Genomic DNA, 19446 nt, shown 5'->3' with positions numbered 1-19446 from the left:
TAGGCTTAATTGTGTTTTTGATCCCTCAAGTATTACAATTGTGCAATTTTAATCCTCAAGGTTTTAATTGGGTAATTTTAGTCCTTAAAAGATTGTAATTGTTTGATTTTAGCCTCTTAATTTTTAATTGAACAATTTTAGTTCCTCAACTATTATAATTGTGCGATTTTAGTCTTTTCCATTAAAAATTTAATAAATTTAGAATTTATATATATATATATATATATAATATTTTAAAATTATACAATTGTTTGCTTATTTAATTTAATGTATATTATAATTTTTATTAATATATCAAATGATATATATTTATTATTACTAAATAAATAAAATTTATACATTATTAGTATTTTAATATTATTGATAAGTTAATAACAATAATATTTTTAGTATATTTATAGATAAACTAATAATTTGATAAATATGACTTAGTATATATTAATATATTTTTTAAAAAATATAAATATATAAGAAAAGATATGTATATTTCTAATTAATATACTTATATTTTTGTAAAAGTATATTAATATATAATAAATTATATTTATCAAAATATTAGTTTATCTATAAATATACTAATAATATTATTGATATTAATTTATCAGTAATATTATAAAAATAATAATATATAAATTTTATTTATTTATTAAAAATAAATATATATCATTTGATACATTGAAGAAAATTAAAATATATGTTAACTTGAATAGACAAATAATTGTATAATTTTAAAACATTGTGTGTATATATATATATATATATATATATATATATATATATATATTAAAATTATTAAATTTTTAATGGGATAGACTAAAATCGCATAATTATGATATTTGAGGGACTAAAATTGTTCAATTAAAAATTGAAGGATCAAAATTGCACAATTACAATATTTAAGGGATCAAAAATGCAATTAAGCCTAATTGTTATTATGCTGTTAAAGTTGTTTGAATATATTAAAATCATACATTTATTCATTTTTTAAATATTTAACATGTTGATTTACATAAAAGAATAATCTTTATTAATTTATTTAAAGATAAATTTATATCTTAAAAGTCTTATTACAAAATATATTTTAAAAAAGTTATCATCGTAAATATCACACTACTCAATTCTTGTAAAATCTAACATATATAATTATATTTTATTTTGATGTCAAATTATTACAAAAATATGCACTTAAGTATGCATACAAGTCCGATTAAGCTAAATTTTAATGCAAATAAAGCCAAACCTGTAAACAAAAGTTTATAATAAAAAAAAAATCAAGCTTACAGTAATACACCCTGTAATTTTAACCAGATAGATATATTTTTTGAAGTTATTTTAACATTCACTCTATTATTTATTGAAGTTATTCTTAACATAGTGAGTTTCTCCTACCACTAAATTGAGAGATTTTGAAACAAAATTATAATTTTTAATAAATTTTTACCAATAATAAATATTTAGCAAGGCCTGTGTCAGCTTAGAAAATCATATCCTATACCTCCGCTAACTACACGATCACAAACCAAACCAAACCAAAAGTTTTCTCCTTCTCATTCTTCTGATCTGCCAACTCATCAATCTGGTCCATCATCACTGCCCATTAAAAACGCACCTTTGCACACTTTTGCTGAACATGAGGATAAGGTCTTTGTCAGCCCAGTGGGTATAGATACTAGCCCATCAATAGCAGACACAATGAGGCCCAACAAAAGAAGCACCCAATGGCCCAAGAAGTGCAACGACTATGTTTTTAATTGAGTCCCTCTTTTCGATTGTAATCCATATGCAGGGAAGTCATGTTCCGTTACGAATTTTTGCTTTTAAATCATCTTGTATCCTCATTGAGGGATATGCCTGAATATAAGTCTCTCTTGACTACATTAAAATTATTTAATTCTACTAAATACAAAGTCTGAAATATTTATGAAAAATAATTGATTAATAAGATTAAAATAAAATAATTATTAGATTATAGAGTGAATTTAATATCCTTAATTTAGGTGGAAAAGTTAGAAGTATCAACTTACACTATAACATTCTTTTCTTTTTCCATACCAGCATTTGAAACCTGTCCCTTATGATATTGTTTATCAACAATTAACATTCAGGCTAAGGCCAGTACACAATAACATTCTCTTTAATATAAATCGTTGTTACGCAAGCGCATCATTATTTTAAAGATTTTGAAATTGTTTCAATTTAGTTGTATTACAAATAAATAATCTAGTTGAATTATAAAAGTATTGTTTTAAAGTTATAAGACATAATATCAAATATTTTACCTTGTACATCACAAATAGAGTGCGTTTTCCAACCCATATTATCATTATATCAAATAAAAATAATAAATTTAATAAAAATCATATATGACATCATTTAAATGGTCCTAATTAGAAGGATAATGATATCCTTTAAATAGTACTTGCATCAAAGGAATTATCATGTATACAAAACATAAACTCCATATTACATAAGCATAAAAATGACATGCACAAGACTTTGTTGTCGCAAATTCCCTCCACACTAAACATGAAGAAAAGGAGTGGGATTTAATCGTGCAATAGAAACAACAATAAGATCATTAGCCTTTGGAGCAGTTAATCCTGGTCGTTTATCCATATTGATTAAAGTTGTAGCATGAGCATGATCTTTGGAATCAAATATTTTCCACTCAAAGCACTGTATGAGAGCTCCGATGATGGTGAGTAACTCTCTCAAGGCCAAAGGCATGTGGGGACACCCTCTCCTTCCACTACCATATGGAAACAACTCAAAGTTATGTCCTTTTATATCTATACTGCTTCTTTCATCTTCTAAAAATCTCTCTACCTTAAACTCTAATAGGACTTCCCAAATATTAGGGTCCCTCCCCATGACCCAAATGTTTACGCATACTATTGAATCTTTTGGAATCTTGTTTCCGTTAACCACACAATCTTCAATTTCCTTCCTCATAATCATTGGTATTCGTGGGTGAAGTCTCATTGTTTCTTTTATGATGGCATCGATATAAGGAAGATTTGGACTGTTTGCTTCATGAAGTTAGTGAAAAGTCACACAAAAAGGGGGTTGAATGTGTGTGTGAACGAAGAAATTTTAAAAACGTTTTCACAAAGAGACTCTTCTTCGTCTAATAAAAATATTATTTTGAACACTTAAAAACTGTGCAAGGTTAGCTTAACAAAAGATTTTGCGTTTGAGAGTTTATCGTCTACACAAAGAAAATGTTTATTAAAATAATAAGTTAAGCAAGTGTATTTTCTGTCTGAAGATAGTTGCAGTGGACAAAATTTTCAGTATGATATATTAGCTAAACAAAATTGTGTCTGAGAAATAGATAAAAAGTACAAAGAGTTTTATACTGGTTTGTTCGACCTGAGCTACGTCCAGTCTCCATTAACTGAAGGGTTCCACTAATCACAACGGATTACAAGTATTATCTACCACTTCTGGTTCCCCAACTTCACTCGTCAGCACTAATATTCTTAAATCACTTCTAGTTCCTCAAGTATTATCAACCACTTCTGGTTCGCCAACTTCACTCGTCAGCGCTAGTATTCTTAAACCACTTCTGGTTCCCCAAGTATTCTTTCAACTAGCCTCTTCAGGCTTTACATCAGATAGATGTTTTGAGTGTGTGTATAACTCTCACAGAAAGGATAGGATGGTTTCTACACTCGCTAAGGTATGCAACCTTAGTTTTACAGAGACATGTGTTTTGAGTGTGTGTATTACTCTTACAGAGAGGATATGATGGTTTCTACACTCGCTAAGGTATGCAACCTTAGTTTTACAAAGATGTGTCTTTTGAGTGTGTGTATTACTCTCACAGAGAGGATAGGACGGTCTCAACACTCGCTAAGATAAGTTGTCTTAGATTTACACAAATATACAAGACTGTACAAGAGGAGATGTAGGTTTGCTTTTACGTTCGCTTTTGCTTATTGTTTGTTGCTTCTCTTCTCTACTTTCTTTTCTTGTTAGGTCTTGATATTTATAGACTTGTGATAAATTTGTCTGTTGTTTAAATTTGAAAGTGTCCGTTGGAGCAGAGCTTCCCGTTTTCACAGATAATAGTTCGTCCATGGCCATATAGATCTTTCATTTAATGCATTTGATCTTGCATTAAATGTTTTCTTACTGAATCTGTGTTACGTGAAGTCTTTTCTGTAGTTCGTTCACTTCTATTTCTAACTTCAATCATAACCTAGGTATTTCTGTTCTCTTTCCGTCATTGTAGCTGCAGAGACGTCTTTTTCTGAAAAGTAGGTGTACTTTCTCTGACACACGCATGCTTTGACTTGTAGATACGCGTTTGTCTATCTTTCTTCTTTCTTCTCACAAATTTGATGACTTCGTGTGCTCTTCTATGAGTGTAGACGATATTTGATTTCTCTTGTTGTGAATAGTGGACTTTAGACGCTTTTCAGTATTCTTCATCTGCGCCTGGTAATGCATCTCAAATTTGAGTCTCCATCTGAGAAGTAGACTTTGACTTTTCTTTCTGTCTGGTTAGTTGTGAAGAGAGAAGACATTTAATTCCATCTAGAACGTTTCTTCGTCTTGTGTTATCCATCGTCTAATACTTTGTTGACCTTCGACTTGTAGTACACTTTGTCTTGTATTTATTGTATTTTCGTCTGGCTTTTGATCAAGCTTAGTCTTGATGCTTGATCAACCATCGTCTGATATTTGTTGTACAGCTCAACTAGGCTTCGTTTGGTTTAACCATAGTATGTGTAATAACATGTACTTCATTTTTCAGTTTTGCATGTTCTTATATTTATCTGAAACACTAACACACATGTTAGAAATAACATTATGTATTATATTTGTCATGTTCAAAACTTTGTTCGTAATTGTTTCGTCTAACTTAACACTTCATACACCAATCGCTTCTTCCCAATCACTTTCTCTACTTCCTCTTGGGCTTTCTTCAACACCTTTGGATTGTTCAACAATTCTGTTATGCTCATTCTACTGAGATGATTGTTGTGTCAGTAGCTGTCATAAAATAATCCTAAAAAATTAATTAATAAAAAAATATTAGAAATTATATGTAACATTTAACCACGAGGTATTAGTTATTTAATAGCTTCCACGTAATGAGACTAAATTGACGAGATTATTTATTTTACTAGGAGTTTGCAACCATGCACTCCATACTATTAATTTGAAAATAGTTGGATTCCACTTCATGCAAGGGAGATTCGTATTATTATCCATTATCACTATAAGAAAAATGTAAATTTTTTACGAATATAATCCATCAATAAAAATGAATATTCGCCGAAAAAAAATAATTTTTGACAGATTTCTGACGGATACAAATCTAACTATCTACATTTAACATATTTTCATTTGTCAAAAATTCTTTTTTTTTGACAAATATTTTTTTTATCAATAGATTATGTCCGTCAAAAAATTATTTTTTTTCTTGTAGTATATTCATTAAATAATATGTTCAATTTTTAACATGTAACAAGTTGAATCTTATATATAAAAATATGTACTAAAATTCATTTGTAAGGTACAAGAAGAAGCTACGTACCAAGATCAATGATTTGACATGGTTTTGAGATAACTTGACCTCGCAATCTTTCTGCTCAGCTACATCCAACAAAATGTCAAGAAAATCTATCACTTTCTCATTTCCATCTTCGCAACCTTCTACCTTTGATTTACTTCTCAATTCCTCGCGATCAGAGATTATCTTCTCTAGCAGAGCATCGTACCTAGCTCCTATGTATATCCATTGCTCTCTTCCAAAGCCCTTGCTTGTTCTGCTTGGCTGTCTGTTCCCAAGCTCTTGATGCTCAACATCATCTGCGATATTATGTTGTTGGAAAGCATCAAAAGTGCTTCAGTGAGGTTCACGCTCTTATGGGCCCTTGATCTGTCGAATAGAGTTTGAATGAATTCATGAAGTTGCCTGTTGGGATTCATCCCAAGTCCCACATCGGTAAAATGAAGGAACATTGGCTAGTTTATAAGTGTCCACCATTCCACATAGTATGAGGCCTTTTGGGAAGGAGCCCAAAACCAAAACCGTGCGGGCCTAGCCCAAAGCGGACAATATCATACTATGGTGGGGGAACAGGTGGACTATCGGGCCCTACAAGTGGTATCAGAGCCAACGGTTCGTCTGGGTTTGATGCGGGAAGACCCTCAGTGTTGTGCCTCGCGATGGAGATTCGAACTTGGTGCCTTGTGTCGAAAGTCTTCCTGATATTGTGGTGTTCAGGCGGCGTGTCCCGTAGAGTTAACGGCGGTACAAGATGGTGACGGATTATCGCTTGAGGGGAGGAGATCACGAGACATGTGGTCCTTGGTGGCGGCGTGTCCCGTAGAGTTAACGGCGGTACAAGATGGTGACGGATTATCGCTTGAGGGGAGGAGATCACGAGACATGTGGTCCTTGGTCTGAGGGGAGGTTTGTTGGGATTCATCCCAAGTCCCACATCGGTAAAATGAAGGAACATTGGCTAGTTTATAAGTGTCCACCATTCCACATAGTATGAGGCCTTTTGGGAAGGAGCCCAAAAACAAAACCGTGCGGGCTTGGGCCCAAAGCGGACAATATCATACTATGGTGGAGGAACGGGTGGACAATCGGGCCCAACATTGCCAAGTCCGAATAGGTAGGAACTATCCAAGGGTTTGGTTCCCCAAGAGTTGAGTAGTGCTAAGCTTTTTCAGGAATTTCCAATAAGTGTCATACGGGGCAAAAGCAAAAGTGGCATTATGGTAGGTAACCATGTTGATGGCCATGTTCATTTTACGTGAAGAGTATATAAGCTCGTTAGTTTTGAGAAACTCTTTCGGAGTGATGGGGTGCTTATAACCATGTATCGAACAGAATCAACTCGTAGGGAAAAAAGAGGTCCATAATAATATAAATTTTAGCTATTTTTCTTCGATAAGAACTTCTTTGAGAATTTTCTTTTAAACTAATGTTTTAAATTTTTAATCATATTTTTAAATTAAATATTAATATTTTAAAATAAATTATCAATAATTTAAAATTTTCTATAATAATATAAAAAATATTTATTTAATATTATTTTCAATTAGTATATTTATATATTGAAAATTTTTTATTATAAATTTTAACTACATGAAATAAAAAAATTGAAAGTTATTGATACTTTTTAAATTTTAATATAAAATATAAATTATTGAGTATAATAAATTTAAATACACTTACTTTTAAAATAAGTAAACTTATATATATATATATATATATAATGATCGTAAAAATACTTCAATTTTTATAATATTAAGTAATAAAAATTACTATTAATATGATTTTAAAGATAAATATAATGAAAGTTAACAATTTTTTTCTAAAACAATTTCTCTTAATGTCATCCCCCATAAATGTTCTTAAATATAAAAATCAATCATCATAAATTTTACAAATAGAAAAGTCTAACATGTCATTCATAGTGTAAAAATTATTTTTATATAAAAATCTTCAAAAAAAATTCTATTTTATTTATAAAAAAAAATAAGTCTATTGTGAAACAAAAAATAGAAGAAAAAAATTCTTAAATAGTTTATAACATAAATAATTCTATAAAAAATACATTAAAAACTCAAAATAAATTCTATTATTATTGTGATACCCTAATTGTTTGATCACACTTACATTAGCATCACACCCCGTTAGACATAGTGATAAGATACTCTCTGAAAGCTGTAGTTTTCTGAAGGAAAAAGTTAAAAACCACTTTGGCGCATTATTTCTTCATTTGTCACTTGAATTAATTTAACACTTAACTACGTAGAGCTGCTTAACAAAGGACCTTGATCTAATTTATATCAAGGTCCGTACTTCATATCAAACTTTTTATGAAATAGATTAAATCAAAACATTTATTTGAAATTATTTAATGTAGAAGTCAGAAAAAAAATATTTTAAATGCAAAAGACCAACATATTTAAATAAAAACAAATCGAAACTTTTACTACAATAACTATTTAATTAAAATTTATATTTTATTTAAAAGGCTTATTACAAAATATATTTATAAATAAATTATCATCATAAATATCGCATTAAAAACACTTCAAATGTTCTCATATCATATAAATATATCAAAACCAGTTTTTATAAAACTTAAACCAGACTAAATTACATTTTTAATCTTTATTTTTGTTAATTTATAATTTTGATTCCTTTATTTTAAAATAATTTTTTTTAGAGATATAAAATTTCAGTCCTATCAACAATTAGATATTCATGAATCATTAAATTTAACATTATATAATAATCTATTACAACTGAAATGACTTGATACATAAAAACCTAACATATAAAGATAAAAATTTTAAAATAACATACAAAACTTTTTTGTTTGAATCTATTTTTACAAATGATTAATATTTATTTTATTAATAAAAATTTAATTTACATATTTTTGTTCAGTTTTTTATTTCTAAATGTACAAGTGTCACATTCCTTAAATATTTGTAAATGTTAAAAGTTAACAATTAGTAAATGTAAAAAAATTTATGAGATAATAAAAATTTTGTATTTTTAAAATTAGAAGAGTTAAATGTCTATTTAAAAAAAGAAAATTATAAATTGATAAAAATTGGGAGACTAAAAATAAAATTTAGCCTAAAAAATATCTAATTTCGATTCTATATTTATATATTATTACCACAATATGTCCTTACACATGCTTGTAAGTCAGGTCACACTTTTATATAAGTCACGCCTTTAAAATAAAGCAAATGACAAGTAAACATGTTAATGTTAATCTCATACCATGTCTAGAGGAATGCTAATAACATTAGTATGAATAAATCTCAATAAATAAACTACTAAACCTGACAGAATTTGTAGTTTCTAATAAATTTTAATCGATAGTAAACACTGTTAGCGATAATGACCAAGGTCTGACCCAGCCTAGTAAAGCCTGACTTACTGAAAATAAAAATAAAATATTATTATAAAAGAAAATATTTATTATATTAAAACCACAAAAGCCACACTACCTTTTTTTAAAAAAATGATTTAATGCATTTCAAAGATGAAAAAGGAAAAGAAAAGGCGGAGAATATAAGTTAAGTGAAAAGACACAAAAATAGAACCTAAGAAAACTGAAAAACTTTAAAATTATGTCAAATAACAAATAGAAAGCAACGTCAAAAAAATCACCCAAACTTGGATCGACATTACACCTTTAATGCATATTTTCTAATTGGGAAGTACATTTCTTTCTTCTTCTCACGCTCTGTCTTCAATGATTCCTGCGACAAATACAAAACAAATTCATTCAGCCATTCTTAAGTAGGAAGCCTACATGCCTATAAGGCTAGAAATACAATTAAAATGAGGGCCAAAACAACCTCAACAAAGATCGTCCTCAAAAATCAAAACAGATATCGACCAACTTAAATAGTGCAATCAAAGTCTATATATATCACCCCCCAACAAGATAGACAATCCAAAATTTCGTGCATGTTTGAAACTTCAGCAAGTAATTTACAAGCTAAAGTTTGAATAACATGCAATTGAATCATCACTTGCTTCAATAAAGTTAAAGTGATGCCATTGCAGTAAGATTCTTCAACTAACAAAGAATAAAGATATGATACAGCATAAGTGATAGGAACTATTTTAAAATTATAAATTTTAAGAGAAAGAGAGCCAATAAAAATAATTGAGAACTAAAACCGAATGAATTCACACATATATATGCTATGTTTTTATTGATTATGAATCTTTCAATTCATGATACGATTTGATTCATAATTCGGAAAATAGGCTTTCCAATACACAAATTGTATCCTGATTCAACTACCATGATATTTACAGACATTAGAAACGTATGTTATCCAAGAAAAATACAAGTCAATTGCAAATTTTCATCTAACATTTTGGACAGTATGGTGAAGCATGTTAGTCAAAAAGCAGACCTAACTTTTGGGGCACCATAAATTTTGGCCGAATAAAACACTTAAAGGAGCCATATCTCTAGATCATAACATGAGATGAAAGGGCATGATGATCCAACAAGTTCCATATAAAAACGACACTATACAGTATACACTATATTTAAACAAACAAAGCTTTCATCCAACTTGCTGACATTCAGAAAAGTTCAAAATCAATATCTAATTCAACCTTTCAGCCAAATTCAGAGCCAAGCACATCCTTATTAACTTTTTCATCATAGTCACACATTATCTCTACACTAAACAACACCTCAATAGCCTCACCCCTTGAGCACCCTTTCTACTGTCACCCGCATCAAGCTCATACCACTAACGTGTAAACAACATAAAATTTATCACAGAAAATGGAATGAAAGGTGCATACCTGGTGCTTTGTGAGGCGTCTTCTGATAGCTCTGGTCTTCTTGGGACGCAGATCCAAAGGCAAGTACTTCTTATTCTTGTAAGCTTCTCTCAACGCTGCTTTTTGCTTCTGCGAAATCACCGTCAGCACTTGCGCTATCGAAAGCCGAACCACTTTTCTGCATCATTCACACACACACAAATGCAATCAGATTTGAATAACAGAACAATGCTACATCAAAATTCACAAGAGAGGGTGAGAGAGCTCACATCTTCGAGAGCTTGTTTGGGGCTCCACCAGTGACCTTAGCGACACGGAGAAGAGCGAGTTCGGCTTTCAAATCCTTCAATTGGTTCAGAAGCTCTGCTTTCGTCTTGTTCCTCAGCTCGTAAACCTTGATTCTCGCTTTTAACATTCAAAATTAAAAGATTTAGATTTAACAACAAAAGAAAAGGAATATCAAGATCATGTTGGTAAAAGGTAAAAAAAAAAACATATTTAGCAGCACTTTGTGCAATAGGATTTGTTTCGTCCTACCCATTGCGAAGCGCTTGTGTCACTGTGAAACCCTAATTGCTCTGCTCTGTGTTCTTCTCAAAACAATGAAAGCAGAAAACCCTAATCAAATACAAAAGCTAATAGGCCGATTGAACGTATTTGCCTGGACCTGGGCCTTTGACGTTTAAACTGGGCTGGATTGAGCTAACCTCTTCGGTTTTTCCTTTGGGCCCAATTTAAGTTTGAGCTTTGAGGGCAGCGTTTTTGTATTATTAGGTAAGAAATAAAAAAGGCCATGGGAACCCGATTGTTGTTTTGGGCCTTCTATGCGTTTGGTACAGAAAATAAATAGTAATACTAATAGGACTTATTACAATGTTTCAAAGATAGTTGCTACTCGTACCCCTTAATTATTCTTTTTATATTCTCAAAATATTTCTCTTTCTTCTTACTTTCACCCTCATCACTTCCCTACAACCTCTCCATTGTACAGTCAACATCCCCATCTATTTTATTTGTTAAATCTAAATATCGTTTAGCCAATAGCTAACGACAAATTCTATGAACTATTATAATCTATTTAAAGAATTCATGTTTGTAATAAGTATTTTTTTTTTCATAAATCCTTCTTTCTTTCATCTTTATTCATGCCTTAATTAACCCTTCGACTCATGAAGAGAGACCCACAACTTTATACGCGTGATTATATAATTATATAAACTTGGTCTTCTTTTTGTTAACAATAGAAAAAAAACTTAGTCTGAATCACCGAAGGATATCCAAAGCCTCACACAGCAAAAGCTATGTATTTTAAATTAATAAGTATCAGATAGAGGTCTTAAAGCAATCCATGCTAGTGAAAAAAGATTCAGAGCAAGAGTGACACCATTCATCGTGATTTTTGTGTGTGTCAATTACTATAAAAAAATAAAAAGTGTATTCAATTTAAATCCTTGTAATATTTGATGGTAACAGAAGAGTTGCAACTTTTTAGGCAATGAACATGCATGGATCATTGATAAATTAATGATTACTTGCTCTATAATTATAATCATTTTGCGTTTACTAATTAAATTCCTATAGCGTCGAATTCATAATTTTCCATAATTTTTTCATTTTTGTTTGAAACTTGTGTAGTGCACCATAGCCGACCTTTGACCTATTATTTGTCCTCTCTCGTCAAGCAATCCCCAAATTCTGGCACACGATCATTAGTGCTCAATGTTCAAAAGGATAACTATTTTTATTTAAAATTTGACGGCAACTGCTAAACCTAACGTGTATATTAATTATAAGGAGACACTATTACGGTGTGATTTAGATTAGATGCTGAATGAAGTCAAGGAAGATAACTTTCCCTTTTGGAGACCAGACGCAACACGACACTTACGTCAGTGCGCATGTATATATGGTTGTTGGGGCTAATAATACCACCATGAAATAGTATGATACCCAAAACACAACATAGCTATATGCTACGGGACGAATTGCTCACGAATCAACTTTAATATGTTTTTAGCAGTTGAATAGCAAGTTAAGGAACAATAGAAATCAAAATTATAAGTGTTTAATTAAATTTTTATATTTGAACATAGAATTATAATCAAAGTTATCATTTTATTTTTGAAATAAAATAGACCATTCTTACTTTATAAATTAATTTCATAAATTTAACATATTCTTACTTTATATATTTCATTTTGAATGATAAATTTTATATTTAACATGTTCGATCCTTAACGAAAGTAAAATATATTAAATATCTCGTATAAATTAGTGATATGATCAAAATAAAATATATAAATAATGATTAATTCATACATCTTATCAACATGTTTGATTCTTGGTATAAGATATGGTGAACATTATATATAAAGTAACGATATTAACAAAATAATGAATGAAAACTGTGGTTTATACTCACCTTATAATTTATAATTTGATTATATAGACTAGAATTGGTTTTGAAACCATGTTCTAAGTGGTTATAAATCTTGAATCCACAAAATTATTTCATGATAAAATATGTATCAAAATGAGCATATTCGTAATTTCAATCTGTGATTAGTAATTACGATTGAGGCTACAACACTACTCATGGCAGCTACAACTACGACTACATGAAAATAGCATTTAATTATATGTAATTTATACAATTTTGGCAATCGCAACTTAACTGCAGCTGCAACCACAAACACATTATTTATCTACTTGTAGTATTAGGCAACTATATGAATGAAATTAGGAACTAAATAACAAATTAATAACCATTAAGTTGGCTGAAATTGCACCCACCAATGTCACTGATTTCTAACCATCCACATCCGCAGCGCACCCACTTCATTCAAAGCATGAAAAGTGCTAATACAGAGAAAACGAAAAAAAAGGAGCCCACAAATTGTAGAACAGAGCCCACTGTGAAACAATGATGCGTCAATAATAGAAGGTGTGTGTCACCTCTAAACTTTGTTAATTCCACAGCTAGTGGTAGTAATCATATCATGGCAAAGACGAACACACTTTCTTATTCCCACCAGTTAAAAAAATAATTAATATTAAAAAGATATAATACAAATTTGGAAATATAAAGTAATCTCATACTTTCTAAGGTATCATTACTCAGCTGCAGGACCAAATATATTATCTTTTTATTAATAAGTTGCAAATAATATTAGATTGGTCTCATAAATAAATTTTGAATTTCGAAATTGTTGGATGAAAAAAAGTTATTAAAAAAGAGATTTCACTAAACACAACTAACTTCATTTCACGACATAGATCCATCATCGGATTATAAAAAGTAAATGTTACTGTAATGATGAACAAAGAAACCAATAAAATATATATTATAAAAAAAAATAAAAATGCGTTACCTTTTTTTAAGATCTTTATGTTACTCTCTTTGCCTTTGCTCTAGCTTAGGCTACTACCTACTACTTAAAATATCCATTGCTTTCAACTTGTTCTCTCTTGTCTATAAGTTTGCAACTGGCCACAAGCAAAAAACTTACAACTTACCATATTCAGTGAAGAAAAACCATGAAAGGAATTGATTTGTTCTGTGCTTCCTCTGCTTCCACAGCAGTAACTTCTAGAATGCACCATCGTTCTATGGTACACAGAAGAACCAAAAGCTACGACCATGAAAGAAGGAAAAGCCAAGTTCATGTCCCTTGTTCATCCCAATTGCCCATCAACCCAAAGCCTTACTTCGAAAAGCACAGAAAGAGTTCAGCAGATAAGCATAACAGTGACATGCGTAGAAAAAGTTCTGTTGAAGTTAACGACCTATATACTCATCATGCTAGTGTTGATGGTTCATCCACAAGATATCTCCTTGGTGATGCTCCATTCATTGAGTGGGTATCTGAATCTAATAAAATCGCAGCAATGGCTCCTTCTCAGCGTGATGTCAAACACAATCCTATAGTTCGGTCCTCTTCTTCAACTCGCTCCAAGGACCAGGTTTTTCAATTTTTCTTTTGAATTTTGTTCTCTGTTTATTGTTTCTTGTTTCCCAAAAGAATAAAAATTGGAGGGGTACTGTTTATTTTAACGAAAGTTTGGGTTGTTACTTATTTTGTATTCATTTTGTTTTGAGTTGCCATTATGGTGATAACAATTTATCTTCTGAAACCTTCAGGTTGTGGTTTTGAGGGTGTCGTTGCACTGCAAGGCTTGCGAAGGAAAAGTTAGAAAACATATTTCAAAAATGGAAGGTGAGTATGGTTAATCAATACATTGTCTTGGAGTTTCAAAATGAGAGTCTGGATTGAATAGAAGTTTAGAAAAGTTTCAGAGTTTTTTTTATTAAAAAAAAAACCCTATTTCTAATAGAGAAATTGTCAAAAAAAAATAATTTAAGTTTGTATACGAACATGTTCCTAATTAGATAAACAGTGGCAGTAATAATAATTCCCAAGTTCTTGAGCTTTTTTCCCTCCTTCCTCTAAACATCAAAGTTTGATTTTTTGTAATGAAATATAGTAATTTATAACAACCAATTTTGTATTAAAGCAGCATCATTGGTTTTTAGGTCTTGTAGTTCTTCTATACATTAATGTATGGCTAATCCTATATATGTAGGAGTGACATCATTTAGCATAGACATGGAGACAAAGAAAGTGACAATCATTGGAGACGTGACACCACTAGGAGTACTTGCGAGTGTATCCAAGGTGAAGAATGCACAGCTATGGCCATCTCCTACATCATCATCTTCGAGGCCAACGTCTCCATGGTCAACATAATTAGTTATAATTGACACAATATATTATATTAATTTCACCCCTCTTCCTTTTCTTTTTCTTGGCCTTTATGTCTCTAGTTTGCAATGGTTTGATGCACCTTCGAAGGTGTGCGTGTTTGTTTGATTAGAAATTTGATGACTTGTCAAGCACTCTAGCTTAATGTGTGTCGTGTAAATGAACAATGGGTGTAATTTTATTTTGCTGTTTACTGATTCTGCTCACTACTGAAGTAGTAGTTCTTACAATTCTTTACTTGGTCATCTTGTGTCTTTCACGTTAAAACCATATTCTATTGCTTCGGTTGGCAACTGTTACGCTTCCAATTGTTTACTCTTCTTCACTGCAGACTATATGAAACACGCACCTGTTTGGGGGGACAACTTCTGGCCAGTTCTTAAAAGGGAGAAAGGGTAACGTGTATGCTTTAAAATGATGTACCTAAGACCCACATTAATTTTTTCCTGCTTGTGGGGATTACTTGCATGTAAATGATCGACATCAAAGTATTCGTAGAAAGTAAGTGTCTGAGCTAACCACCTTGAATCTGAAAAATCTCGCATAATATTCACACTACAACACCAATGTTGAGTTCAATGGAAAGGATTAGTCTCCTAAAATGTGGTGAATCAACGTTCGAATTATTGTTCAAACACATGCTTAAATTTAGTGCATAATAGTGTATATATGGAGATGAAAAATACTGGTCAACAATGTCCACTCAGACACTCTTTTTCCAATATATAATTTATCATTAGTTGAAAATCACAAATTTTGATAAGTCAATGAGTTACGAGATTATAAATTTTTTATTTTTGATAAATTTTAGCTAATAATAAGGAAAATGTTAGGGGCATTAGAAATAAAAATAAAATTGCCTCTAAATAATGATACCTGAAACATGATTGTTTCGGAACAAAGATACTTGTAGAGAAAAAATATATATGTATGCACACCGCAATGAGAGAAGGACTTATCATCAGTAGCCTGGAGGCTAAGCACTTGAAAAGCAATCATGGGTCTCCAACGTTTCTCTAAGCATGAGAAGCTTGCATACATGTGCATGGTATTAGTATATATGCAATGGGTTCACTCCATTTTGGTTGAATATGATTAACAGCTGCACTTTCTTGGGGACACAAGTCACAAGGTAATGCATGCCAGACAGTGGTAGCAGGCAGCACTCAAGGCCAGCCTGGTTTGTTTGGGACACATTTCTCTTGATCAAACTTTTCCTTCTAACATTTTCTTTTTCATCTAATGATCGATGTTCATACCAAACGCTAGTGGGTCATATATATAGTCAACATTTTTTTCTGCACTCACAGTTCATAATCAGTAAATGTATTATTTGGACTCAAAATCACTATTAATTCACCAAATATCGTTAACACAACTAGTTCAGTTTTTATGTTCTTTAGCTAATGATTAAGATTTGATCTTGACTTAATCATGAAATTGAGACTAAAGGTATCACTTTATCTCTATACAACTGATCTATATATGGGAAGGATTTATACCTCCTTGTATTAATGCGATGTCATTTCATTCTCACTATCACTACATATCAAAGCAGCGAACGTTACTTAATGTGTGACATGCAGGTCCCTTTGTTGGAGGGTTCAGTTTGCTTTTTTTCTTTTTGTCAATATTGTACATTTCTACATTCCCTACAAGTAACGAAATGATGAGAGCATAGTCCACTTTTATGGTTGCGTAGTCCTGCTCAAATTTGACGGTGTGGGGCTACTTCACGCCGTGTGTTGTGTCTTCCTTTTGCTTTAATTTGGAATTCTACTTTTATCTAACCAATTCATGAGACAAAAAGTACCATGTAGAAGCTGAGAGAATTTTATCCATAGTCTACACGATTCAGTGTGTTTGAATAAAAATTTAGTTCAATTTAACCCGTTTTTATTTCAAAGCAATACCTTACTGTTTTTGCCTTTTGGATTTTATGTATTGAAAAGTGAACACATTCCCATGAAACGGATATCCAAACACATCTTGAGTAGTTTACTTTCTCTTCTGCTTGGGCTTGTTTGCTTGCTTTAATTTTCTTTTAGTGTATTAAGAAGTTTAGAGCAAACAATTATGTTCAAATTATTGGCATTGTAGTGAAGCTTTTTGTGATACAGCTTCATCCATCCCTCATTCCTTCTATTTATCAAACCGACGATCGGAAACTTTGTGAGAATAATATAGTTAATAATAATATTAAAAATTAAATACTACTATAAAACAAGTCATAAGTTAACATTATCATATTCCTGATAGAATAATTTCCTATTGGATTGCAATGAGTATATTAGTTTTTTGAAGGAAAAAAAATACCAAGAAAAATGCAGTGTTGATGGAAAATCCTTTCCGCCAAGCGGAAAGTACAAAAAGGGCAACCAGCACGATCCCAATGAAACGGTTTTATTTGTGTTTTATGCAATTAAATACCGAGATAGAACGAAAGATGAAAATGACAGATTGAAGAAAAGAGTAAGGCTGAACACGTTAATCAACTTCATATCTACATGTGATCTAAAGTTTTTTGTTGGGTTCTCCTCCTTTACGAGACATGAATTCATAATTTATGAATTGAAATACATGGGATTAGATCTGCTTTGGACATTCTTTAGAGCTTGAAAGTGATGGCTATTGGATACTTGTAGAAAAGAAGAAAAAAAGACTTGCAAAATCACCCTCAGTTAGGCACTTAGAAAATCAGATTTTGCTTTACCTGAATTTTAAACCACGTAAATTCCACTATAAATCTTTAATGAGTTTAATAGTTTTTCCTGATTCTGTGAGGGCATGCCTTTCTCTAATTTTAGATTTTTTTATATATAATATATAAGGTGAAATAGTTTATGTTTGAAATGTACTTGAAATTTTTAAATACATAAAAATAATTAATTATTTTCTTAAAATAAATTAAACTAAGCTAATATTTGAAAAAAAAATTAAATGAAAAGTTATTTAAATTTATCTCGTGATATAATAGTAAGTACTTATAAGAAATGCTAATGACATTTTTTTAACACTCATTCTAGAACTATATGTTAGGTTTAGGGTTTAAGGATTATAAATTACAAATATTAGTATGTTACCTATTTTATTTAACCGAGTCTTTATCCTAAATGGGTCCATGAAAATTTATACTTTTCAATAAGTTTCGATTAGTAATAAAGAAAGTGAAAAAAAAAGTGACAAAAAAGTTATAATTAATTATAAAATAATTATTAGGATCGTTCTAATGGTGAGAGGTTGGAGTAATATATATAGAGTCTTAAGTTTAAATCATGGTATTATTATTGTAATTGTTAATGTTTTCAAAATTGAATTAATCATTAAACTGATCTAAACAAGAGTCTAAGGTAACGTTTGGTAGTGGAACGAAATAAAACAAAATGGAATGGAACAAAACAATAATATATTTATACTAAGTTTGGTAACAACATAATAGAACAAAATCATGTATTCTATTCTGCATTTAGTGCTTGTTGAACATAACAAAACACCTTGTTTAATTATATATATATATATATATATATATATATATATATATAAAACAACGTTGAGTTGATTTGAATGAGTATATCATTCTCTCTATTAGCAAATGATAGTAATTCAAATGATCAATAATTTGTATGATACAAATAGTAAAACACATAAATTTCAATGATGCAAATAGCATAAAAAAAGATAAGGAAAAACATGCTTTGTCCTTATATGTAGTGGGAACAACGAACAGTGCAGGGAGAGGAAAAAAGAGCAGCGAACTAGTGCGAGGAGAAAAAAAATTGCTACAAGAATTTTGTTTTTTAGTTGGGTATGTAGTGAAAGAGTTATAAAAATAAAAAGTGGTAATTTTGTCATTAAAAATATTTAATAAAATGTCTTGTCTCATTCTAGTTGGTTCCACCTTTTTTTAGGGAACAAAGTGTTCTACTATTTTAATCATGTATTCCGTTCTGTTCTCCATTTTAATTTCATTAATTAGGAAACAAAACTCAATTATCCCGTTCCGTCCCATTCTAACATGTATTCCAAACATTACCTAATAATAATAATATTAAATGAATATAATATTATAATTTTATAACACTAAAAATTAATTAAAATAAATATATTATTTATAAATTTTTAATATTTAATGTGATATAATATTTAAGTTCCAAACAAAATATAATATAATATTTAAGTTTAAATTTTAATAAAATATAACAATATTTATTAATAATAATAACAAGTTTACATTTAAAATAAGGGATATCAAATTAATATAATATAAGTTGTAAAAAATAAAGATATTGAAAATATAAAATTAATATAAATGATTAAACTATAAATATAAGATAAGTATTAAGAATAAGTTATTCAAATTTAAATTTTTTAAAT

The 19446-nt window shown here is 30.2% G+C and overlaps 3 protein-coding genes across 3 annotated transcripts; 1 reads left to right on the top strand and 2 right to left on the bottom strand.

Annotated features, from left to right (window-relative positions):
- Positions 1–929: 929 nt before the first annotated feature.
- Positions 930–6740, bottom strand: LOC109798585 (cytochrome P450 93B16-like). The gene is made up of 4 exons (XM_083061273.1): positions 6719–6740; positions 5549–5823; positions 4871–4940; positions 930–3029 (listed from the first exon to the last, which is right to left on the bottom strand). Exons 1-4 carry the CDS (start codon positions 6738–6740, stop codon positions 2521–2523), a joined length of 876 nt encoding a protein of 291 aa, XP_082917399.1. The 3' UTR covers positions 930–2520.
- A 2353-nt stretch (positions 6741–9093) lies between these two features.
- On the bottom strand, positions 9094–11003 carry LOC109798972 (large ribosomal subunit protein uL29). The gene is made up of 4 exons (XM_020359427.3): positions 10847–11003; positions 10579–10714; positions 10331–10487; positions 9094–9258 (listed from the first exon to the last, which is right to left on the bottom strand). The coding sequence occupies exons 1-4, from the start codon at positions 10848–10850 to the stop codon at positions 9184–9186; spliced, it is 372 nt and encodes a 123-aa protein (XP_020215016.1). The 5' UTR covers positions 10851–11003; the 3' UTR covers positions 9094–9183.
- A 2733-nt stretch (positions 11004–13736) lies between these two features.
- LOC109799176 (Chloroplast-targeted copper chaperone protein) lies at positions 13737–15302 on the top strand. Its single transcript, XM_020359714.3, has 3 exons — positions 13737–14272; positions 14451–14526; positions 14894–15302. The coding sequence occupies exons 1-3, from the start codon at positions 13847–13849 to the stop codon at positions 15055–15057; spliced, it is 666 nt and encodes a 221-aa protein (XP_020215303.1). The 5' UTR covers positions 13737–13846; the 3' UTR covers positions 15058–15302.
- Positions 15303–19446: the final 4144 nt, after the last annotated feature.

Source organism: Cajanus cajan, chromosome 8 (genome assembly GCF_000230855.2).
Source record: "Cajanus cajan strain Asha chromosome 8, NIPB_CcT2T_4, whole genome shotgun sequence".
NCBI lineage: Eukaryota > Viridiplantae > Streptophyta > Magnoliopsida > Fabales > Fabaceae > Cajanus > Cajanus cajan.
The sequence above is the reverse complement of the archived record's forward strand: the minus strand, read 5'-3'. Positions and strand labels throughout refer to the sequence as shown.

Coding starts and splice junctions, on each gene's coding strand:
- LOC109798585 (XM_083061273.1), bottom strand. CDS start 6,740: ATGCCACTTTTGCTTTTGCCCC. Junction 5,824..6,718: donor GCCACTTTTGCTTTTGCCCC/GTATGACACTTA, acceptor ATAATATCGCAG/ATGATGTTGAGCATCAAGAG. Junction 4,941..5,548: donor ATGTCAAATCATTGATCTTG/GTACGTAGCTTC, acceptor AACAATCCAAAG/GTGTTGAAGAAAGCCCAAGA.
- LOC109798972 (XM_020359427.3), bottom strand. Junction 10,488..10,578: donor CCAAACAAGCTCTCGAAGAT/GTGAGCTCTCTC, acceptor TGAATGATGCAG/AAAAGTGGTTCGGCTTTCGA. Junction 9,259..10,330: donor GACGCCTCACAAAGCACCAG/GTATGCACCTTT, acceptor TATTTGTCGCAG/GAATCATTGAAGACAGAGCG.
- LOC109799176 (XM_020359714.3), top strand. CDS start 13,847: ATGAAAGGAATTGATTTGTTCTGTGCTTCCTCTGCTTCCACAGCAGTA. Junction 14,273..14,450: donor CAACTCGCTCCAAGGACCAG/GTTTTTCAATTT, acceptor TGAAACCTTCAG/GTTGTGGTTTTGAGGGTGTC. Junction 14,527..14,893: donor ACATATTTCAAAAATGGAAG/GTGAGTATGGTT, acceptor CTATATATGTAG/GAGTGACATCATTTAGCATA.